At 39.5% G+C, this 25716-nt stretch overlaps 1 protein-coding gene across 2 annotated transcripts; it reads left to right on the top strand.

Moving 5' to 3' along the window:
• Positions 1 to 739: 739 nt before the first annotated feature.
• On the top strand, positions 740 to 24527 carry slc29a4 (solute carrier family 29 member 4). 2 transcript variants are annotated; one of them, XM_011478478.3, is made up of 11 exons: positions 740 to 1803; positions 4776 to 5099; positions 8473 to 8604; positions 8695 to 8808; positions 9335 to 9463; positions 10170 to 10244; positions 10342 to 10610; positions 18110 to 18236; positions 18336 to 18523; positions 20153 to 20393; positions 21572 to 24527. In XM_011478478.3, the coding sequence occupies exons 2-11, from the start codon at positions 4865 to 4867 to the stop codon at positions 21715 to 21717; spliced, it is 1656 nt and encodes a 551-aa protein (XP_011476780.1). In that variant the 5' UTR covers positions 740 to 1803; positions 4776 to 4864; the 3' UTR covers positions 21718 to 24527. The 2 variants fall into 2 exon arrangements, with proteins under 2 accessions (XP_011476780.1, XP_011476779.1); XM_011478477.3 differs by having other exon boundaries at positions 4737 to 5099.
• Positions 24528 to 25716: the final 1189 nt, after the last annotated feature.

Genomic DNA, 25716 nt, shown 5'->3' with positions numbered 1-25716 from the left:
ACCACATCAGAGTTTACTTGCAAGTGAACCTGGATTCAGAAGAAAATGAGCTGGACCAAAAAGTCTAAAAACACATTTCTTCCTCACATGTTCAGCTTTATTTTCTAAAAGTGTAAAGTTGATTGCAACTATATTCACTTGAAATAAAAAAATTTTAGCGTGACTTTTCTATTCAACTAAAAGATTATTTTATCCAAAAGAAATTAAGCTCTTATTGACCTGTCCATGCAATCAGTGTGTTTTCTCTAAATGGGCTAACAATTTAATGAAGTCAATTCTTTTTTCATTAAATTTAATTTCTTCTATCTTTGAAAAAGACAGTAAATATCTGGGGAAGAAGAATTCTTGTAAAAAATTTCTTTGTATTTCTTTTTAAAAAGGCAAAAATTACTATTTTAATAAAAAAATCAAAACTGTTTCTTAAAATGATATCAGCAGACAAAACAGTTCAAAAAACATTTTTTTTCCAACATTTTTTTCTGTTTCTATTTGTGTCAAGGTTTGACTTGCTGCCACAAGCTGTGCTACCTGACTGAAAAATGAGAGGTCTCTAGTTCGTACATGGATTTCCATATAAAAAAAAAAACGGGTCCGTTATCACCAATGGATAATTTGGTTGAGGGAAGATTCATTTATTTTTTGTTACAATTTAATGAAGATTTTTTTTATTGTCACTTTTAATTAGTCTTTCTAAGATAAAAGGATGGATATTTCTTCACCGTTACTCTGAAAAACCACCTGTATGATGCAGTGCACAAAGTTAAAAGTTAACTACTGTTTTGACAATTTTTATTTCACTTATTTATTTATTTTTCTTGTGGAAAACATTAAAGATCCATTTTGGTGCTTAAAACTTTTGATATGTTCTTCAGAACCTTTAAGAAGCATTTCTGGATTTTATTTAACTCGGAAACTGTTACTATAATTTTTACTGCTGTCTTTAATGGTTTCCAGTCTGTACTGACATTTAAAATGAAATACCATACAAAACAGGGGGAGTGGATTAATCCCAGAGAAACAAATCCATTTTCAGGTGAGCTTAAACACTGGAAATAAAATGTCTAAGACTAGGTATTTTAAAATGTATCTTAAATTTGGATCTATGAGAAAAGATACAACTACACTTAACCCCATGGGATTCCAGCCAGCTACCTCCTCTCCTCCTGCTGTGTGCGGCTCCAGGATCCGCTCCACAGCTAACAAGACAACAGTTTCACTTAACCATTTCCCGCTAGGCTGCTCTATGGCAACAGTGCGATTTGTGCAGCATGACAGAAGGCTCTGCCAAAAATAAAGACTCAACCACGTGAGGCTCTGCAGCTTTTTGTTTGCGCTTTTGGCAGCACAAAGACACAATCTGAACAATAATAAGCACAAAACCGGCAATGTGGGATTAAAATTCACAAGATGATTTAGGATTTAGCCTATTCGTGTCATGCATCCCATTTATCACGCACATTCTAGCGCGCGACATTATTTAAAATAAAAAGTTGTAAAACATGCATTTGAATAAATTCATCCACAAACAGCAAAACATAAACAGCCAGAGGCAACCCCCCCTTCTCCCTTCCCCCACTCCTCCCCCATCCTTCCCTTTTTTCCTCCCCTCCGCCTCTGGATTGTGCGTCAGGAGCGCATCCAGGACGGCACCGGGGGTCTTCCCGCTGCTGCCCGATGGAGCCGCGCTGAGCAGGATCCAGGTCCGTCCGGCCCGCAACAGACCACCTCGAGGATCCCGCAGGAGGGATCTCTGAGCCGCCGCTGGAAGCCGCGCGAGGAGGAGGAGGAAGAAGAAAGAAGAAGGTAACGGAGCCGTCCATAACCTGTTGTTACATCTGTTTACCTCAATTGTAGAATCACGAACAGATGATGCTCACTTGATTGTCATTTTAGGAGAAGAAGTTCACATCATCAACATCCTCATCATCATCAGTGAATAATCCAGTTTGTGTTTTTATTTTTAAAATAATCTTTATGACACAAAGGAAAAGCGCTGTGATGTGATTTATTTCACACTTTAGGACCAAATGTTTTCTTTTTTAACGAGGTCGATGAGAAACGAGATGTTTCCTGGAATTTCAGTCCACAAAAGCAGCTGCATCAGGCTGCAATTCAATTACAAAGAGAGGCTGGAGCCTCTTCAGTAACAGCAGGAGGGTGGAGAGCGCCGCCACAAGTCTGGGCACGGGAACTCTGCAAACAGACCTGGGATGTTAATCCGCAGCGAAATTTTGCTCCAATTTTACTAAAATTGTTTAAAAAAAAGACAGAAAGAAAGAAAGAAAAAAGTGAAAGAGGATTTACCTTTTGCACATCCGTTTGTGCGCATGTTCCTGCGCTTAAAGATGCAAGCATAGAACTCCATGTGTTCATACATGATGAAAGCATCAGCTGTTTGGGGACTGAAAACATGCAGAGTCATGTTCTGTCGGGATGACAGAAGATGTTTACATAGAAACAAATAGGAGAATTGGAGATTTTTAATCAAAAGTAATGATTCATTTGAGTTAAATAAATAAATACAGTAAGTTATATTTTCTTATGTTATCTTTTTAAATCTATAACTAAAAAACAGTATTTGATTTTTAACCTTTCCAGGAGGGCTTTTAAAATGACACAGCTCAAAAACGTTTAGAAAACTGTTACTTTTTGAATAAATAACAAGTAAATAAGGACAAAATATCAGCTTTTCTCAACTGAGGTAAATGAATAATGAATTAAGTCACTGTTTACAGGTAAATAAACAGAATATTTGATTCCATCATTTTGAATGTTTTTTCTGCTCACAAAGGCAAAGATCCGTCTTTGTTGTTTATCTTTTTGAGAAACTGAAACAGAAGTAAAAACTAGTTGACCGTCGGGTTTGGATACACACGGAGAACTGGATGCTGCTTTATCTCAGGTCATGGTTTCTCAGCTGATGATATCAACATCACTGTCCTCCACGGATTTCTAGCTGCTGCAGAGCATCATTGTTTTTTCTTGTAGCTGTGGAGCTGCTGATCTGCTGAAGTCGTGCTCACTGCTGTGAAACAGAAACGGCCTCACTGGACATTCTGACCCCTTTTAGAGGAGAACATCCCAAAACCACATATGATCCTCAACCATTTCCAGGTCTGACATCTGGAATGGTTGAAGTCAAACACTTCTCCTATTGTCAGCTCAAATTTGGTCTCATTTTCTGGTCTGCAGCAGGGCTCTGCAACCTTCAGCACTCAAAGAGCAATTCAGTTTGATTTCTGACCGTCACCCAATAGGAGCCACATATTTGGACTTCTGATAAATAAGACACAAATTTGCATTTATGTTAATGTTACTATTATGATAAATATAAATAAACAATAGATATTTTTACAATTAACAAATAATTATTTAAAAAATCAAAAAATGACATACTTTATAAATTTTGACAGAGGCTTGCATGACCTGCTTTCAAAATAAAAGACACTCTGTAACATGTGTAATGTCAGCAGTGATTAAAAAAAAAATAATAATAAAAACCAACAAAACTATACACAGTTTATTTTTTTATTGTTGGTGCATCTTAGCCAAAAGTCTGTAAATTAAAAAAAAGTATGATGACATTAGAGCTTATTAAATTACCTTTACTGTATTTTTGGACTGTTCAATAACAGACAGTCCACCTCAAAAACTGGTGCACCAACCTCACATTGATTTTTTCACTAGTAAATGGCGCTAAAAATGGTCGACCTAGGTAAATGAGGCTGCACTGCTTGATGGGCTGTTGGTGCATTACAGCTAGTCAAGAGCCGCACAGAGTGATTTGCACCGTGCTTCAACTGTTTGTAAATTAGCTGAATAAAGTTTGACTCATCTAAACGCGTTGTTTCCTTAGAAACGGCATGTAGTCCAAAACATATTTTCCTTTTTTTTTTAAATGAAATGTTTTATTATTCTTCAACCAGAGAGCCACAGGGGAGGGGCCAATATGTGGCTGCGGAGCCTCAGATTGCAGACCCCTGGTCTACAGTCTTGGAGACATCAGGAGAGCTTGTTAGTCTTGAGGGCTTCTCTGCACAGGTGTGTCTTCTTAAGGTAACAAACTGAGATTAGAAAAATGCTTCTAATCTCAGTTTATTATGAGAATAAAAGACCTGTGAGCCAGGAGACCTGTAGACTGGTGGACTTTAAGTATTCATTTTACTCTGAAAAGAACATGTTGTTCCTTTATTAAAATGAAAAAAAAATGTAAAATTAATGTTGTTTTTATTTTTTGGTATTGTGAGCCTCTCTGCTTTTGATAAATGCCTCACGAAAATGATAGTGACCATTTCATTGTCAGTAGGCAAACGTACAAAATCAGCAGGAGCTCAAACAGTTTTTTTTCTCTCTGCGTGGGTTTCGCTTCAGGCATTTTTCAAATGAAATAAAATGTATTCAGGGAGTGATATAAAAGCTTTTTTAACAGACGCTTTAAGACGTGGCTCTTCAGAGCAGAAATACCCTTTAGGACAGTTTGATGAATGACTTTACTCACTGATTTTCTGTTTTCTCCTCTAGTCTGCTGTCTTCTTTTTTTTTTTTTTTTTTTTGATTGAGCTGCCTTTTTGCTCACCTTGGCAGCTTTCTGTCATGCCTCCTTTGTCACTGTTTCTCTCATTGGACATGCTGCTCACACTGCAACATGCGCACACAAACTCAGCAGCTGTGTGGGTTCTTTCAACCTTGACTGTGTTGGGGATCACTTATGTCTCTTTTTGTGTTTCTTCCTCCAGAAATTCCACCATCCAAACTTGTCCTATATCTTTTCCCAGGAGAGTTCGGGGATTGTTTTCAACATGCACCCTCCCAAGACCTCATCCAGTCAGATTTGAGGGTGTTTTTTTGTTCTGGAACAGCAAAGATGGGATCGGTGGGTGCAGAACGCCGCAGACCCACGCCGGTCCAGACACCAGAGGAAAGGGATGTGTGGAGGGATGGAGGAAGAGCCGGATGGCGGGATGCAGGGAGGGAGGGCTGGATGGAGGGAAGAGAGAGCGGTGTGGTTCAGAGCTACAGCTTTGATTCGTACCAGCTGGAGGAGGAGGAGATCAGTAAAGACGCCCCGGAGCGAGGAGTTCTGGCTCTGTCCGAGCCTGGTGAGGAGTTTCTCTCATCTTTATGTCCTGCAACCAAAACCACAGTGAATTTAAGCTTTTCATCGATTGCCGTTTGTGCAAAAAGTAAGCAGGATGTAAGGAGCTGGGGCACGAGTACACACACTGCTGGAAGCCTCATGAAATTCTAATAGGGTGGTGCAATCAAACGGAACATTTTCAGAGTCTTACACGAGGCCTTTCCCGCTCTTCACCTCAAAATAAAAAATATGCCTGAAGCAAATTGCCCTGATGTGGGTTTCCTGTTTGACATTTTGCATGAGAAATAAGTAGAACAAATTGAGTTGAGTGTCAACATTATTTTATAGATTAGTCTATGGATAATTTGGAGAAAGAAAGCAGTTTTGGGGGGAAGGAGAACAGGACAAGGCCCCATTAGCAGATAATTGCTGTGTTGCCTGGTTACACAGGTTGTACAGAATCCATGTTAATTAGATCATAAGTGACCAGAAGGATAAACACTGAAGGTTCAGACGTTTTCTGCCCCTGACAGCCTCTTATCTGTTCCTGGTGTCTAGCTGCTGTTTCTCCTGATTTCCCCTTTGTTGCTTCGATTTTATACAACATTTTTTCTAAAAATTGTAAACCTTTATTGGTCAAAATTCAATTTATTCTACCTACAACTGTTAAAACCTTTTTTGCATTTCTGGTAAAAAAATAACGAGCTTTCAATGAAAAATTGAGTAAATAAGGAAACTCAGGTCCCTGCTGCTGATCCCATGGGACGGGGATCTCCTTCATACCAGCTTTATTGATTCTAAATCAGCCATTTCTCTGATAATTTAAAAAATCTTGTGAAAAATTTCATAAAATATAGAAATACTAAGCAATTGGTCAGATCTCTGCACAAATCAGTGACTGTGCTTCATGCCACTGAAGGCTCTTGCCTCGAACTCTTCATCATGGTGACCCTTGAGGTCGTCGACAGAGAAGAGTGCAGCTGCTCACACAGCTCCACATCAAACCAACACTGAATTTGGCTTTTCAACATTTGAAAAATTGTTTTGGAGGATTGAAATTATCGCTAATGAACTTAAATTGTGTCTGATTCAAATACTGACTGCTTTTTTTGAAAGTAAGTAATTCAAAAAAACTCAGAGCTCCCAAAGTGAAACATGGTGGTGGAAGCATAATGCTGTGGGACAACATCAAAAACGTGTTTAGCAAGATGATTAAGCAGAGGATTATTTTGAGATTTATTGAAAAGAGTTATTCTGACACATACTTGTGACTCAGTAATAAACCCAGCTCCATGTAAGCACTGAAAGGAGTGTCAAGTTCAGGTTCCTTCCTGGAAAAGCACATGTTTGGTCAAGGTGGAACCATTTCTGTGCAAGTACAAGCAGAATTCCTTGAAGAGACGTTCATCTTAGTTACTCTATAAGGTCATTAAACGGTTTTAAGATTATGAGGCTAATAAATCATAACGTTTTCATGCATGAGGTGCATTCTGGTTTGGATTATTGTTTAGAGCTCTTACTAGTATTTCTGTTTGTTGAATTCTGAGGCTAGAACTCCCAGTTATGTCTTTATGTAGAAGAATGGGGCAGTCATGTCAGCTCACAGTACAGATATAAAAAGCTCAGTGAAAACTACTTAACAATTATGGGATGTCTGCAGTTATTGTAGAAAGGCTGTGTGTGAATATGCAGCAGATAGAAGATGAATAACTTTTCACTGTTAATAAACTGTATGCACATCTTTAACTAATCTGAATTTACTTCAGCTGCCCTGCTGTGACAAACACTAACGTTATCATTTCATTCAGTGATGCTCAGCCGTGAAAGGTTCAGGTATAAATGTATAATAAAGACTTTAAAGAGTGTTGGTCACTTTCACACTGAGCTGTTTGGTCTGGACTACATCTCTGATGGTTGGTTAGTCTGGTATATACTTTTTTTGGGCTTATTTTGTAACGGATGAATTAAACATCATAAACAGAACTAGAATCATAGACATGCAAAGTTTAAAAAGGACTTTGGAGGATCAGCATTAGTGTTAATACATGTAGAACGTGGAGCAGAAGAAAAAGCAAAAGAAAAAGCAAAAGGAAAGAGTGGCCTAAATTCTGTGCATCTTTCAAAAGTGACGGGGGAAAAGCTCATAACAGGAATATAAAGAATAAAAAATACATTTCAGATGTAAAGGAAGTGTAGGGAGGAGGTGAAGGAGCTAAGAAATATATAACAACTGTAGAAATAGTGGGTTTCTTTTAGTTTTTTTATTCTTTGGTTTGCCAAAAAATATTTTTTGGGGAGTTTGTGTTGTTTCAGGCTCTTTAAAGGAAAGGTCCAACAATCTCTGGACTTTTGAAAACACCTTCTGTTATAAGTAAAATCCATGGAAAAAACAGGCTGTTTTCATTAGTTTTTTCTTTCGAGTTTACACTGGAGCCTATAACAAATTTGATCTCAACTGTAAATACTTAATCTTAAAATGATTAATCGTGCTCACGAAGTACAGTCTGACTGTGAACAGTTACAAAATTAGAATCTTTGTTGTTAAATGACTGAACGTCAGAGAAGCTGCTCTTCTGTGGGGCACCAACAACACGGTGAATTGTCCTGTTATTGAAATATTTATTGTTTTATGTGATCCAAACTCAGTGAAGGAGATGAATTATTCTGTCTTTATGAAAGGATAGACTCATTGAAGCTTATTTAAACAATAACACTGATTTTTGTGTTTCACACGTTAAATTTTGCGGTCTATGTTTTTGATGATGACGATTTTGATGGTGTTGCTTTGATAAGTCAAAGGGTTTTTAAACCTGCTAAGATCTGGGGTCTTTTTTAAACTGCACTCGAGTGTTTGTTCTTGTTTGGTTTTAACCAGGGATGTTTGATGTCTGATGGTTCAGGTTCTACCAGCCTCCGGTTCAATTTGACTTGAGTAATCAAAGATCAGAGGGAAGTAGCTTTGCCGTCTTCTGGGAGCCAAAAATGATGAATATATTGATATATTTTCCTAACAAATGCCCTTTGGTGCTGTGAGTGAGTCTAGCCTGCCTTTCATCTATCTGAGGAACAATCACTGTTTCCATAGCGTCCTGATTTGAGATGCTGGGAAATTAGTTTCTGTCGGCTTGCTCAAAAATCATTTGGAGTCATTTGTGAGTTTACTGGATTAGAAAAGGATAATGCCTTGTTATTTAAAGAAACTGGACTAGAGAAGACTTGGATTGAAATTACTCGATTATGAGTAACACCTCCTCTGGACAATCTTTCTTCATCATCAACCATTGTTGTCTTCCTCCTTTGTAGAGCTAGCCTAAGATGTTTTAAGGTTGTTCTTGAATCTGCTTCATTACAAATGTAATTTCCTGACCCTTGACTGTCCCTCTTTACCTCCACAGACTTTGAAGAACCGATCCCTGACGACCGTTACCATGGCATCTACTTTGCAATGCTATTGGCTGGAGTTGGTTTCCTGCTCCCCTACAACAGCTTCATCACTGATGTGGACTACCTCCATCAGAAGTTTAAGGGTATGAATATGCATGAACACGTATGTGTGTGTGAGTAAATGTTTGGCTGGGCTCAGCCCAGCAGAGAACTCACATGTTGTGTGTCCTCAGGAACATCTATAGTGTTTGACATGAGTTTGACGTACATCGTGGTTGCTCTGCTGGCCGTCATCCTCAACAATGTTCTGGTGGAGAGACTGAGCATGCACACCAGGATCACTGTAGGTGAGGAAGATAAAACACATCCACTGCAGAGAAAACTTAGTAAGATCTATTTAAATAGAACATTCATAATCATGTTTTAGAAATGCAGAGATTTAAATGAGGTTTAAAATGCGGCTCAAATTACCAAAAGATTGCTTTTTAATGTCTTGTGTGTCTGTGTTGCATGAATTATTTAACTAACTCTGAATTTGGAAATGAACAAAAGTGTCTTTTCAGTCTAATCTGTGAGAGGTAAAAAAAAAAGAAATGTTTGGTAAAATTGAATGTCTCTCATGAGATTTTTCTTCTCAAGTTCTTATGCTTTGGTTGTAAAGACAGGATCTTCTGTGACTTAAATAGATCTGCCTGCATCCTTGAGGAAATATCTTTTGAGGTTTCTTGCCTCTGCTCTGGAGCAAACAACTGTTGAACATAAACAACTGTATCTCAGGGCAAAAGAAGAAGTGCTTCTGGATTTTTGGAGCGTTTATTTATTCATGACCCATTTCAGTGATGTCCATTCAGTCGTCTGCTGCATTTTCTGCAGGGTACCTTTTGGCCCTGGGGCCGCTGATCTTTGTCAGTGTGTTTGATGTCTGGCTGGAAAGGTTCACCATCAAGCAGGCTTACGTGATGAACCTTTTGTCAGTGGGAGTGGTGGCTTTCGGATGCACAGGTAACTTGATTTTACGGCAAATTTTTAAACGGCACAAATCCGATTCTTTTGTGGATTTTTGAAAGTTTTGGATGAAACACATATTTCAGCGAGTGTTTAAATAGATCGACATTTACATTCAGAATTGGCTTGAACATTATCCGTTCGCATTTATCATTTTAATTTCATTCTAAACAATGTAACAGTTTTGTTTTTTAATTGCAATATGGGAAAGCATTTTTACACGTTTGTACGTTTTTGTGTGTCAGTCACAAAATTCACTCTGTATATTTTACTGAAAATTTACTGACACATATTTAAAACAATCTAAATTTGGCATTTTCTTTTATGCTTAACAGCTTTAAAATGACTTGTAAGTGACAAGATGAAGTCATTTGAATAAGTCAAGATTTCCAAATTATTTTAAATTAATGTGTGCAGGAACGATATAAAAGAAATATTTGGAGGTTTATCCTCATGCAAAGAAAGCCCAATTCAAAAAATGTATTATGATGATAGGATTTTCTGTTTGAACAGTTGTCCTCGCCTTCATCCTGAGCCTCTCTGCTCGCTGGGGCAACAGTTTAATTAGTGCAGGTCAGAAGTTCACAGTAGCTTCTCTCCAGTTCTGTGTGAACATTCGGGAAATTAAGCCACTGACAAAAAAACTGCTCCATCTCTGTGTTCAGCCAGTTTTTAATGAAAACTCTAATATCTCCCTCCCCAGTGCAGCAGTCCAGTTTCTATGGTTACATGGGGATGCTGCCCAAGAGGTACACTCAGGGAGTGATGACTGGAGAAAGTAAGCAGTATATTTGCACAAAGTCCTGAACTCCTGTTCTTGCAGGTCTTTGTCTCCACCCCCATTCTGACCCTTTCTGTGTCCGTTAACCTCCCAGGCACAGCCGGGGTCATCATCTCTCTATCCCGCATCTTCACCAAGCTGCTGATATCTGATGACAAAAAGAACACATTGATCTTCTTCCTGGTCTCCATCAGTATGGAGCTGCTATGCTTCCTGCTTCATCTAGTTGTCCGGCGCTCCAGATTTGTCCGCTACTACACCAGCCATTCCCAGGGAAAAGGGCTGGAAAAGTGTCCAGATCCACGGGACAACGGGACCGGATACAGGGTTCACCATGACGTGACTGCAGATGAAGTGAGATTTGTAAGTTTAGGGCCCGCTTCTAAAGTACCAACCTTACTGGTGTCTTGTGGACATTTCTTTCTCTTCACTTGAATCTTTTTTTTTAAATAGTCCTATTGGTTCTGAACATATAAACAGGTGCAAAATTTTAACCCTTTTTTGCACACCTCCACAATTTCTTGGTGAGGAAAGTACATTTTTCAGAGGTAAATGTTTAATGGAAAATATTTACTCTATTTTGCTTGTTCATTTATTTCACTTTAATATGTTGTATCTGCCACAATATAACAGTTCATTTTTTCCCCTTAAAAAACAATGGTATCTAATCTTGACTAGTATTGGATTCATTTTGTATAAAAACATATTTTGGCGTTGGTTCAAAATACACATTTACAATCCATTATAAAACATTTCTGTTTGCCCCTCCTGACCCCCAACCCATCCTAACAAGAATCTATTTTTGTGATGCCCCGCCCACCTAAAATGGATGATAGGATCCAATCACAACCAAACTGTAACCTTCATGGGAGCTTACTTTTTAATGGATGAATGTTCAGTGGGGGAAGTTAATATATTTTCTGCAGGTATCTTTACATAAATCACTTGCCTCATAGCAGAACGTCTTGGTTATAAAGTAACATTTTAGCTAAAAAAGCAGAACAAAATAGACTCAAAATGAAGAGGAACTGGTGGTTAAAAGGTGGGTTAGAATAGTGTTAAAAAAATCACACATACTTACAGTTTCTTTACACAGACTTTTGCTAACACTTTTACATGCACAGACACGACTCATGCAGATGCACTGAGTTTTTACAGCAGACTCCTGCTGATCCCAATAGCAGTTCTGTGGCAGGCCTAAATTAATCCCATAACTTTTATTTAGTTGCCTTGTATGACGTGCAGTGACTGTATAAGAAAACTGGACTATGTGACCCCTCCCCCTTGGCGTTTCAAACAGGAAGCACATGCTGGCTCCAAGAAGCCAAAATTCTTTAGACTTCTATAGAGAAATAAACAACTATTACTCGGTCGTTATGTCTGTCAGAATAACCATTCTGACAGACATGGTTAGTTTTTTTTTAACATGATCTTCTTGATTTTTTTCTTCCTATTTTCTTCTGCAGGGATAGTTAATTAAAGGGCCGTACAGACCGGGACGAAAATCGGCGCACGTTATTCGCCAGCGTTTTTCAACACGTTTTTTGTGTTCACACCCAGGCGATTTTCGCTGACGATGAGCCGAGTGAATATGCAATTTTATTCCCTGACATTAGATGGCGCTTAACGTAAAACAGAGATACTCTTGTACACAAGGTGGCGCTGCGCAACTTTACGCTTCTTAAACTTGCTTTTCACTCAGAAGAAGAGAGCAAGTATTTACGCGCTTGTCAGAATAATACAAAGAAAACATGAATATTTCCAGCACCAGTAGCTCTAGCTCCAGTTCCAGCGATGAAGAAATTATTGTTCTGTTGAATGATGAAAGACGCTGGAAAAGACGCAGATTTTGGGTACATCCCATAGTTATGAAAAGAGAAGAACATGGGGAGTTTTATCGACTGGTACAAGAGCTGAAAATATATCATGAGCGTTTTCGGGGTATTTTAGAATGTCCGTCATTATGTCTTCGCGCCAGTGTAGACGCTACTTGGCGTCTATCTTCTTCGCTGGTATGTGTGCTCAGAAAGGCAGTTTTGTGTTTGAGCGCCCCCAAGTTGTGTTTTACTGTAACTTCAGAAGCTCCAGACACATGTGCAAAAGCGCCATTCTCATTGGTCGGATAGTTTTTGACGCGGTACGTCAAACCAAAAAAACGAACTCGAGGCGTTTTTGAAAAAAATGACGCTTTTACGCTTGGCATTTTTCGCGTCGGTATGCACACTCACATTGGTGCCTTTTGTTTAGTCACGAGGCGTTAAACGTCGGCGAATATCGCGCGCGAAATTCGTTCCGCGCCTTAAGTTATAAACTGTCCAATCAAGAAGAGCGTCACTGAAAATTTGTGGTCTCACGTCAAACTTTCAAAATATTTGACAGATTCTCCCAATAGAAGGGGCATAGACTTGCAGCAAGCTCACATGTGATTGGTGAGAGTGGTTGCCATAGAAATTATAACTCAGGATTACTAATGTCTGGCTCCAACGTGGCAGCATTTGTATTGTGAAGAAATGGTGGCTAAATTAATTTCATTTGGTTGGCGCCGGAAGTAAGCCATTTTCTATGCGTGACGTCACAGTTGCTCGGTCCAGTTCTCCCATAGAGATAATGATGATGCATAAAAAATGCAAAACACTCCACAGCTGTGTTTTTGTTTATAAAAGTAAACTGCATCCACTGCTGCATACTGTATCCTTTGAAGCAAATCGCAAAACCTGTTCCTGATTCCAAGTAATATCGCATTTTATTAAGTGATCGCTGAAAAACCAACCCTTCCACCTGGTTCCCAAGAACCAACATGGAAGTGAAAGAACAGTCACTGTTACTAAGCTGTACTCAAAAACTGTAAGTATTGGGATTTTCTTTCAGACAATGCTAGTTGTAAAAATATCATTATAGTAACAATTTGGCAAAAAAAATCCATTTTAAATGAATTTAGCAAAAGTGTTGGTGTTTCATGGACCAGTTTCATGGTCATCGTTAGGTGATTGTTAGACTAGTTTAATCCAAACTCGCCGAAAACCAAGCTTGTTCTTTGGCGAGCGTGTCCTTCAGCACAGAGCTGGTTTTAAAGGCAGGGTAATTTATAGAATGCTCTTTGGCAGCTGCTCAAAATTAAATAGCGTAAAGAAAGAACAAAATTAATTGCGATGGACTGTCAGGAGTGAATTATGACAAGAGGAGAGTGTTGCTGGGAGAATCTTGGAACAGAGAGAGATTGAGTCTTCTCATGAAGTGTGAGTAAGAAACGGAGTGATGGAGTAGAGGCAGTGAAGAGGAAACACAACAGAAAAGGAAGGTGCGGGCATCTCATGAGTCTACATGACGATGACACAAACAATGGAGGAAGGAAGAGGTTATGTGAATCCACATGATGGATGTGCTTGAAGTGACACTTTGCGGCCTGAAGACATTCATGTAATTCTTCATCTTCCTGACACAGTAGGAGTGAGTTTGAGGGAACACTGCACCTCAGGCTGTCCTTTTTTAATGAGTGCATGTTTGTGTCTGTCTGGTTTATGAACTAAACAAGTGTGTGGCCAACTTGTCCCGGTGTTTAACCATCCTGCGTGGAGGAGAGCTGCTTTTAATGTCCAGGGGTTGGTTCCAGCAGCTCTGGCTGCCAAAGGAAAGAAAGACAGTGCTGAATAATATGGAATAATCAAGATCAGTGATGCCTTCTGGCCCACTACTCCTCTAATTAACTAATGGATCTGTGCATGTGCATGGGTGTGTGTGTGTGTGTTTGTGTATACGCGAGTTCTGGCACCATTGTAAGCTGCACTTCCCTTTTGCTGTAAAGAAGCTGATGTCATGCATCTAGGAAGCCATTACAAATCAAAAGGAAAGGAACTTTTAACCATGAAGGTCGTTGTGAGTGAATATGTTTTATCATGGCTACCTCTGCACCTCTGTTGTTTCCTCAAAGACACCGAGAACAACATTTAGAAAGGATGTGCTGAGACAAAACTGAAGTATTTTGGTGCTTTAGATGCTAATTTGAAGTTAAATTCAAGGAGGATTCAAGTTAACAATTTTAGTCTAAAGGACCTTAACCATGCAAAATCAACTGTTTGGGCTTTCAAGTGTATTTTTTGTGTATTAATAAAAATTTGTTCTTTAGAGTGTCAAAGGTAATATATTACAGCGGGGAAAATAAGTATTGAACACGTCATCATTTCTCTCAAAAAACATATTTCTAATCGAGCTATTGACATGAAATTTTCACCAGATGTCGGCATCAACCCAAGTAATGTACACATTGAAAGAAATCCAAACATTTATGTCCATAAATGAAGTTATGTGTAATAAAGTGAAATGGCACAGGGAATAAGTATTGAACACGCTTACTGAAATTTATTTAATACTTAGTGCAAAAACCTTTGTTGGTGATTACAGCCTCAAGACGCCTCCTGTATGGAGAAACCAGTCGAATACATTGCTCAGGTATGATTTTGGCCCATTCATCCACACAAACTGCCTTCAAATCTTCAAGGTTCCGGGGGTCTCTTCTGTGAACCCGGATCTTCAGTTCTTTCCAAAGATTTTCAATTGGATTCAAGTCTGGTGATTGACTGGGCCATTCTAGCAGCTTCATTTTCTTTTTCTTCAACCAGTTGAGTGTTACCTTGGCTTTGTATTTTGGATCGTTGTCTTGCTGAAAGATCCACCCTCTTTTCATCTTCAGCAGCCTGGCAGATGACAGCAGATTCTGATCAAGAATGTCTTGATACTTTTCTCCAGTCATTATTCCTTCAATGATATGAAGTCTACCAGTGCCACATGCTGAAAAACAGCCCCACGCCATGATGCTCCCACCTCCAAACTTGACTGTTGGTATGGTGTTTTGGGGTGATGTGCGGTGCCATTTTTCCTCCAAACATGTTGTGTCTTATGACATCCGAAGAGTTCAATTTTGATCTCATCTGACCAGAGTATCTTCTCCCAGAATGTCATGGGTTTATCCAAATGTTGTGTCGCAAACTCCTAACGACCTTCAACATGCTTCTTCTTCAAAAATGGAGTCTTGCGTGGTGTGCGTGCATGGAGGCCATGGCGGTTGAGTGCATTACTTATTGTTTTCTTTGAAACAACTGTACCTGCTGATTCCAGTTCTTTCTGAAGCTCTCCACGAGTGGTCCTAGGCTGCTGGAGAACCCTTCTGATGATTGTTCTGACTCCTCTGTCTGAAATCTTGCGAGGAGCACCTGGCTGTGGCAGGTTTATGGTAATGCTGTGTTCTTTCCACTTCCGGATGATGGCCCCAATGGTACTCACTGGAACTTTCAGAAGTTTAGAAATGCGCCTGTAACCAATGCCTTCAGTGTGTTTTGCAACAATAAGGTTGCGTAGGTCTTTGGACAGCTCTTTGCTTTTACCCATCACGCAATGCTTCTTGTCTAACACCTTGCTGGTGATAAACCTTTTTAACCCTTGTGCTATCTTAGATGACCCCACCCTTACATTGAGGTGTTCTCCCTACCATGACAAAGGTGGATAAAGGTGGAAAGATTTCATGTAATCCATGGATACCAGTGAAGATCACAAATCAGTGAAGAAAAATGGTTCAGCGCACTGTCTAGTGGGTCTAGATGACCCAACTCCCAATGTTAAAGTGCCTAGGATAGCACAAGGGTTACAAGGCCTCAATCAGGACTATACCAGCTGATATTACTTTGCACTAATAGGGGCAGGTTAACCTTCTGAATACTGACAAACTCCAGCTGCTTTCTTGGCTTGCCAGACCTTTTTACCCCTCCTTTTCTTCATGTGTTCAATACTTATTCCCTGTGCCATTTCACTTTATTACACCTAACTTCATTTATGGACATAAATGTTTGGATTTCTTTCTATGTGTGCATTACTTGGGTTGATGCCGACATCTGGTGAAAATTTCGTGTCAATAGCTTGATTAGAAATATGTTTTTTGAGAGAAATGATGACATGTTCAATACTTATTTTCCCTGCTGTATCTCTCTGAAAGGCTTAAGAAAACCATGATATAGGCCCTTTAAAACCATAACATCTGTGGTGCAGATTAGCAGGTCCCTGTGATGTCACAGTCTTACTATAGTAGCATTTGTTGTGATTCTGAAACCATTTCCATTTCGTTTTTTTTCTTTGTGCTTGTTAATAATCAGAGATAAGTAGAAAAAAGCTGAAACACTCTTTGAAACGAAAAGGATTAAAAAAAAAAAACATTGAGAAATAACCCAACAGCTGACATTTATATAATCAGTTGTTGAGATTCACCACAGAACGTCTTTGTGTTTCAGCAACTACCCATAAAGTCACCACTCCAACTATACTTTTATCTATTGTGAAAGTGTTCCCAGTGGTCTGTTAATCATGATTGTGATCATTAAAAGACCACTGGGTTGGTACTTCAGTACTGGGTTGGTACTAGGTTGGTGCTTCCATGATAATTCATGGAAGTACCAACCTTTTAAAAATGTATCATAAAGGAAAAATGAATAATTGCAGTTTGTGCCCAGCTGGAATTAAATGACACCAAGTCTTTGATATGTCCAAATAGAGCTGTGAAAGAAAGGCCAGGCAGGTGCCTGGATCCAATTACAGCAGGTTTATTAGCTCAGCTAAAAATGCCCAAAGCTAAAACAGGGTCAGGCATGAGAGCATAAGTGAAATTACAGGGGTAGTCAGGATCCAGGCAAAAGTCATGGCAGGAGGCAGGTAAACAGAGTCAGAGGCAAAACAGGGTCAGGGAAAAGCAGATCAGATCAGATCAGATCAGATCAGATCAGATCAGATCAGATCAGATCAGATCAGATCAGATCAGATCAGATCAGATCAGATCAGATCAGATCAGATCAGATCAGATCAGATCAGATCAGATCAGATCAGATCAGATCAGATCAGATCAGATCAGATCAGATCAGATCAGATCAGATCAGATCAGATCAGATCAGATCAGATCAGATCAGATGACAACAACCATTAATGCAGGCAGAGTGGCACAAACTAGACTTCACACTGAGTGATGCTCAGTGCGGTGCTTAAGTAGATTGTGAGTGATTTGCAAATGAAAGTCAGGTGTGCGGCATCCAGAAACTGTGCTGGGGTGCTGGGAGATGAAGTGCATTTAGAAGTCTGGAGATGGTTCCTGCTGACCAGAGGGGGAGACAGATTTCTGACTTCTGACAGCAGCAAGATTCAAGACATTTGCACCGCTTCAACATTTTGCACCAAGCCTCTTCCAACTGTGGGTGTCTGATATCCCTTGTGCTATCTTGTGGGATCCAGATGACCTCACAGTGAGATCATCTGGATCCCACAATGATTTGTGTTCTTCACTGGTGTCCGTGGATTACTTGAAATCCTCTCCACCTTTATCCACCTTTGTCATGGTAGGAATAACACGTCAGGGTGGGGTCATCTGGACCCCACAAGATAGCACAAGGGATATACGCTAGCAGACAGTAGCAAAAGGAAAGGAAGAAGAATCCCTCCCACTGTGAAAAAACATGGGCTAAACACGCTTTCAGGAATGCGCATTTAGCATGTTCTTGAACACGCATCACGTGCCCGGTGTGAACGTAGCATAAGGGTAGCCACAAAAACCATTTGTCTCTATCTAATCTTCTCCTCTGCATCCTCCTCATTCACGCCAACCACCATCATGTCCACCTTCACCACATCTATGAACCTACTCTTTCAGCTTCCTTTCATCCACACCATCACTGTTTCTCCTCTCAATGTTTCCAAACCATCTCCATCTGCTTGCCTTCATTTATCTCCAAAACATTTAAACTGCTTGACATTAAATCAAATTTAATCATCTTTGTAGCAGAGATGTCATTCAGAAGCTCAGTGGGTTTGTCTCATCTTTTGTGTCAATTCAGGGAAACGGGGTGACCGGGACCGGACCGTCCTCCACAGAAGAAGGTCTTGAAGACTTTGTTGGAGGCACCTATGTGCGATTTGATGCCCCAAAAGCAAAGATGAGAAGAAGCTGGCCTGGAGTCAGAGGTACTCCTCATTTTAGTTAGCCTTCCCCTCCAATGATGGATCTGGAATCGAAATGCATTTCATGTCCTCCTCAATCAAACATGCTTGTTTCCAAACCAGACATGATCTTGCATCGGTACGTGGTGTCCCGCGTCATCTGGGCCTACATGCTGTCCATCGCCGTGACCTACAGCATCACCCTGTGCCTGTTCCCCGGGCTCGAGTCAGAAATCAAGAATCCCACTTTAGGGGAGTGGCTCCCCATCCTCATCATGGCCACGTTCAACATGTCAGACTTTGTTGGAAAGGTTCGCACGCTGCAAAAACACCTCAGAAATAAGTCAAAAAGTCTTACAGATTCAAGGTTCAAGGTTCAAGTCCCGGCTGGGGGACATGAAAAACACAACATCAATGGGGGACCTTTCTGTGTGGAGTTTGCATGTTCTCCCCGTGCATGCGTGGGTTTTCTCCGGGATCTCCGGCTTCCTCCCGCTGTCCAAAAACATGCTACATAGGTTGATTGGCAACTCTAAATTGTCCATATGTGTGTGTGAGAGTGAATGGATGTGTGATTGAGGATATTCCACCCTGCGACAGACTGGCGACCAGTTCAGGGTATCCCTTGCCTACGCCCAAGTGGCCGGGATAGGCTCCGGCAACCCCGTGACCCCGAAAGGGAATAAACGGTTAAGAAGATGAATGAATGAGTCTTACAGATTTTCTTTAAATGGAAAAAAAAGTCTGCCAATGAGGCAACCACAAGGAGCGAAAGGCGGTGCCTCGGAAATCAAGTCGTCTTACTTTTGGGTAGGAAAATGAGCTGCAAAAATAACTAATTTCACTTAAAGAATAGTTCTTTACTGTGCCAAAGGTAATATATTATCATATAGATATAGTTCACTATGACAGGGTGAAGAAAAGCATGAATTAGGCTCTTTATTAGGCCCTTTAGAAAAAAATTCCAGTCGCTAAGACATGTTATCTCAAAGTAATATTAATTTGACACAGACACTTTCTTAATACGGTTCTTTTTTTTCTTGAAATAAGAGTTTTAATTTTCTTAAGATTCAGCTTCTGAAGTGATACAGACGATACACCATAACTAAGAGGTAATGTTTTTTAACTCATTTTTGAAGGTTATTCACATGCATCTCTTTTCAATGTTGAAACTTTATTGACAAAGCCCAACTTCTGAGGCTGTAAGAAATTAAAAAGATTTATTTACCAATTTGAAAAAGAGGTTTGAAAGATTTAAATAGTTATGAAAATGGAAATCTGACTGTAAATTAAAGAAGCCATTGTTATAGAACATTTGTCAAATATGAGTGTGACATTCATTTTCATTAACAACAATGCTGAAAATATTTCTGTTTATTGTAGGTTTTGGCAGAGGTTTTTTTCTGTATATTTGAACTTAGAATGCCTATCAGGAAAGTGTTTAAATGCTTTTTATATATATATATATATATATATATATATATATATATATATATATATATATATATATATATATATATATATATATATATATATATATATATATATATATATATATATATATATACCAGATTCTGGTATTTTGTCTTTCCAAAGTTTAAGCTTAAAGATTATTTTAGAACTTTAAAGGTGTTTTTCAGCATTTGTGTTGAACTGGTGCAGTGAAGTGAAACTCCTTTTTCTAGATTTTGTCTATTGAAGGCAAGATCAAACATTTTCACTGTACTTCAGCTTCCTGGAAAAACAGGAATTAGGTCAACATTTTGCTCTGAAATAAAAGCATGTTTGAGCTCTGAAAGAAAAACTGGACAGAAAATGAAAAACATTTTTGTTTTAATACGAAATATAATGTTCTCAAAGGTATTTAGAGTCATATTTCCTGAAGTTGATATTTTGTTCATGGTTTTCTCAATACGACCCCCCTCTCGTGATAACTCCAGATTTTGGCAGCGCTGCCGTACGACTGGTCTGGAGGCCGGCTGCTCTTCTTCTCCTGCCTGAGGGTGGTCTTCATCCCACTCTTTGTCATGTGCGTGTATCCAGCCAGCGCGCCCACGCTGTCCCATCCCGCCTGGCCGTGTCTGTTCTCCCTCCTCATGGGAGTCACCAACGGATACTTTGGGTCTGTGCCGATGATCCAGGCTGCTGGCAAAGTGCCACCTGAACAGAGAGAGCTGGCAGGTGGGGGTTACTCTGAGGGAAAAAGTTTATTTTTGCATTTTAATACAAGTTTTATCGGATTAAATACCAAATTGAACCTTTTATTCTGGGGGAGTTGAGAGATTTTGAAGAAGTTGGATGCGTGACGGTTTAAAGTCATGATTTAGCAAACTCTGCTTTAAAGTCTTTGCAAATTGTTGAAAAATGATGAGTCATGACCCAGGAACAAACCCATGACTTCCAGATTGAAGCCATTTTTAAGGTAACAGCAGCTCTGACTGTATATGTTCATCATATAACCACTCAGTGGTGCGTTTCTCAAGAAAGTCATCATTCCAAACCAAAAAGTGGTTTTAAACAGGTTAGTCTTTGCAAAAAAAAAAAAAACTTCTTCTGCAATGCTTCGCTGACATGACCCCTGAATACCAAGTCATTCCATCTACATTAAACTACTGTGACTAAACAACGTAAACAACTTTTTAATGAAATATTTATGATTTTCTAATATTTTTCTTCCGTCTGTCTTTAAAAGTTACTCAAAGTCCTGATCTTTTTAAAGGGAAAATCTTTAAATGTAGCTAAAAAAAAAGATTCCCTGTTCTAAATAAAAAAAACACAAGATTTCAAACTCACAGAATTTTGGCTTAATCTTTTAAAAAAAACATAAATAAATACTACATCAGTTTCTGTTTATCTATTATTAAAATTATTTTCTGAACAAAATCTAATCTAAATTTATGTAGAAAGTAAAATTTCCATGAAATAATTATTTTTGATTTCAGAAATTGTGATTCATATTTACAAACAAAGCATCAATGTATTATTGCTGCAAGGATACATTTTAAAAGATTGAAGCAAATTTACACAAATAGACTGAGGTTTTAAACTTTTAACCCTTGTGCTATCTTAGATGACCCCCCCTCTGACATTGACGTGTTCTCCCTACCATGACAAAGGTGGATAAAGGTGGAAAGATTTCATGTAATCCATGGACACCAGTGAAGATCACAAATCATTGAAGAAAAAAGGTTCAGACCACTGTCTAGTGGTTCTAGATGACCCAACTCCCAATGTTAAAGTGCCTAGGATAGCACAAGGGTTACACAGGTTATTAACCTTCTGATGGTGCTTTCCCTCCTGTAGACTTGCTGTCCTTCATCTCCACTCTTCCTCACTTTCTTTGCTCTGTCTTCCTCCAGGAAACACCATGACGGTCTCTTACATGACAGGCTTGATGGTGGGGTCTTCTGTGGCGTACGCAGCCTACAGCTTCACCGCTCCAGCAGCAGGAGCTCGTTTCTCCACACTCGACGCTCTTGCATCCTACAACAACACAGGGTTTTGAACTCCTGCTGCTGCTTTTCTGCACAGACCCACACAGAGGAGCTTTTCACATCTGTAGCAGCTGCAGAGACAAAAAAAAAAAAACTGCTTTTGTTTTGGAAAATAAAACCCAACATTTTCCACAGTTCTCATTCGGCAGTCTGATGATCCAGACAGTAACAATAAGGATGCAGGAGCATCATCCGACATCTAACCTGCAGCATTTATGTGAGCAAACACGTAAAATATGACATTCTACTCAGCTGCAATGACTGGACCCATTGTTGCTGAATATTCCTGAAATCCCAGAGTGAGGAAAAAGGTGCAAAAAATTACAGGACCTCTGTAGACAATAAGGTTCATGCATGGTTGATTATTTGTTGTCTGATCTTCTGAATGCACCAATCAGAAGAAACAGGGATGTTCAAGAGCAGTCTCTACATTTATGTTGTTGTGTCTGTGTGAGCATGACTGAATGTTTGAGGGAAGTAAGCTCACAGTTTAAACATAAACTCTCTGTTCCCTGAAAGGATTCTTTAATCTAAAATCCTCCTGTGGTGAAATTAAGTCAATTCATTTTAAAATGTATGCATCAAAATATCCCCCTAGAATGAAAAAAATAAATAAGCAAAGGAAAAATCTTTATTTTTGACATCTTTTTTTTTACAAAGTTTATCCTCAATAGCAGAATTGGTCCTAAATTGGTCGAGCTTCACAAACGGGAACAGAAAAACAAGCAGATTTATTCAGAGAGTATGCATATTATTATAAAAGGAAAATGTGCAGTGAAGAGCGACGTGCAGGAGTTCTCTTTGGTCAGCATTTCTGCAGCTGTGAGCAGCAGAGGGATGGTGGATGACCAAACTTTGTAGTCAGCAACATTTTTCTACCTGCATTTTTTGATTGACTGTTTTTACACATTTAAAATATTTCATTTGTTATAAAGCAAAAGAAAGTTCACATTTTTCATTTCAGAAATTTCGTTTTTTTTATTCTGATTAACAGTCTTTCACTAATTTTTGTTATATTTCTATAAAACCAAAATGTTTCTTCCTCTTTTTCTGTTTTTGTCATCTTGTCTGGTCAGGTTTCTGTATTTTGTGTTTTTGGCGCCACCATGAGGAGCCAGGAAGCCTTGATTCTGGGAGCTTTGGTTCCGGCAGGTCTTCTCCGAAGGTTTTGTGAATATTCATTGCAGAAAAAAAGCTTATTTTTGTTATTTTAATTTTTGGGCTGCAGAGCTCAAATCTGATTGGACATTTATGAAGATAATATGAATTTATAAAAATTTCATCCATTCTGCTTCCCGAAGGCTTCTAGTTCTTCAAAATTCTCAGCACCATAGAGAAATGTTGACAGATTTTTGATCAGGTTAAATATTTGTAACAAAAGCTCAAGATTTGTTAATTATTAGGATTATTATTCCCTATTTTATCTGTCTTGAAATTTACAAGGTTTGGTCAAAAATACGTTTATTTAACCTTTGCAGTTTCTTGTCACCTGTGCAGGTGGATGAAGAATGTTTATATGTGTCTGCTGTGTGTTCAGTCGTTTCTGGTGTAAAAATACAGGTTTTGTGTTTAAAACAAACAAAAAAAATAGAGCCAAAAACATCAGAAAAGTGAATGTAAAATTGTAAAAATACAAATGAAATGCACTCCATGCAGCTCAGAGCTTTCATTTTCTCAAATGCAAAGTCTGACTTACTACTGAAAGGCTTCTCCTGGTTTGATTTGCTCTCAAATGCTGCATTTTTCAGTAAAGTGAAGGACGGTGGAGTTCGGATTTAACACGATGGAGGAAAAAAAGAAAAACAAAGCAAGGCTGATGTCTGCACCTAGGAACACAAGGCTGCATTGTGGGAATTCTCCTCATTGCTGTTTGAATGTCCTTCATTTGTCGAGGCCTCTGAGGGAGGGGCCAGAGCTGTTATTTTTGGTCTAATGTGTTTTTGAAGGACGTGATAACTCAAACGGGAGCAGAAATCGCACCTCAGATGCTTAAAGATGCTGGAAGGCAAACCCTCCACGCTGGAGTAGGGAAGCAGGCTGAGTGTCCATCTGTCAGACAGAGTCAGTATGTTCCCCCAAATGTTTAAGAAGCTTCCCCAGGAGAGCCAAATCATCTCACCAGATCAAGGAGAAGCTGTTTCTGAAACAGATACGACAAGAAGATGAAGTCATTCTTCACAGCTTGGTGTAGAAACAAGAAAACAAGTTTTTCATGCCTCAGAAAATGATGCATATTGACGAGTTAACTCTAATTTACCCATTAACAATACCCCAGGGGAAAAGAAATGACTCCATGATGCAGCTTATCTTTAACATTTCCCAAACTTCCTGTTTCCAACGTTAAATTTATCTCTGATCTGCAAGAACACGTCATTTCTCACCACTGGTAGCAGCGATGAGAAACCTTCTGAACATGTGACTGCACACTGTGAACCGCTGAAGGAAAACGATGCTTTGTGCCAACTCTATAAAGATGGGTTTAAAAAAGAAGCCTTAACGGACCAAAAATGTGTGTCACAAATGATCAGCGCTTCGCCCAAAAAGTCTGATGCTCTCACCAGGGAACTCAGGAAAAGATGCAAAATGTGCACATCCAGCTCTTTGTGCCAATTTTTCATAAGAAAAGAAAAGTTATCCAGAGTTTTAAAAAGGTGGTGTATATAATTCAGCCAAAGTATGTCCTTTTTTTGAGTGTCATAGTGACAAAATGTCTGAAAACACGAGCTTGAACTGTGATTTACTTGATTATTTATCTGAAATGTAGGAGCCATGAATACCTTGTTCCCTTAGCAATGCTCAATAAACAGCTGTCTTCACCTACTGTCCTCTATGTGCCTCTGATTTAACCAGTAAAACGGTTCTGTAATTCCTGCTTCATTCCAGCAGAGGAAGCTGCAGCTCGCAGAACAAATGTTGCTCCTGAGCTGCGTCATCCAACAAATTCTCCTCACAAGAACAGTAAAAAAAAATGTTATTCTGTATTAACTTTTAAGCAGTAAATTCCAACACAAATTGCTTTACATGGCTGAAAATAAAATCAGGGCGTTCAAATCCTATCTAATCCACGATAAGAACAGAAGACTGGGCACAGAGAAGCTCCTCAGAGGCGTCTGCTTTATGCACACAAAAAAACTGGAACAATGACCTGCCTGATGCAGTCTCTCTGCAGAGAAATGTTCACCTCTCTGCAGCCAGAGGCACATTTGTGAGCACACAGTAACATACAGGAAAGCCTTTAAGCTAAATGTATCCTCCACCAAGATGTTTAAAGGCTATTGCAGACATTTTTATCAACTCTCATAGAGGCCTGGTCTCCTTTGATTTGGTATAATCTATGATTAAACCGTTGATACTGTGTGGCTGACCTTCAAGTGTTGGGGTAAAGGGGTGAAGTCTGTCGCTCTGTCAATTCACAGAAACACATTGTTCATTAAGTTACAGTTTGAACCACCTGTAAAACATTGACTTGGGTCATGACTGAAAGAATGAGATCCAAAATCCAAAATACATAGGAGGAGCTTCCTCTACAGGCTGTCTCAGTCACCTGGAGAGAACTCACAGGAGAGTCGTTGCTCCTCCCCGTCAAGAGGAACCAGTGAAAATGGCTGGGGCTTCTAGTCCGGATGCTTCCTGGACATCCCCTTGGGGAGGTGTTCCAGGCATGTCCCACTGGGGGGAGGCCCTGGGGAAAAGACACTGTAGAGACTACGTCTCTTGGCCAGCCAAAAGAGCCGGAGAAGGTGGCCGGAGAGAGAAAGGACTGTGCTGACCCCAGATTAGCAGAAGATGGATGGATGGATGGATGGATGGATGGATGGATGGATGGATGATCAGAAGAGGGGAAGGGCAGACGGACAGATGGCTGGGTCGGTGGGCGGATGGTTTGATGGATGGATGAGTGGATGGACGGATGGATGAATGGATGGATGGATGGATGGATGGATGGATGGATGAATGGATGGATGGATGGATGGATGGATGGATGGATGGATGGATGGATGGACGGACGG

The sequence above is a fragment of the Oryzias latipes genome, chromosome 8 (genome assembly GCF_002234675.1).
Source record: "Oryzias latipes chromosome 8, ASM223467v1".
NCBI lineage: Eukaryota > Metazoa > Chordata > Actinopteri > Beloniformes > Adrianichthyidae > Oryzias > Oryzias latipes.
The sequence above is the reverse complement of the archived record's forward strand: the minus strand, read 5'-3'. Positions and strand labels throughout refer to the sequence as shown.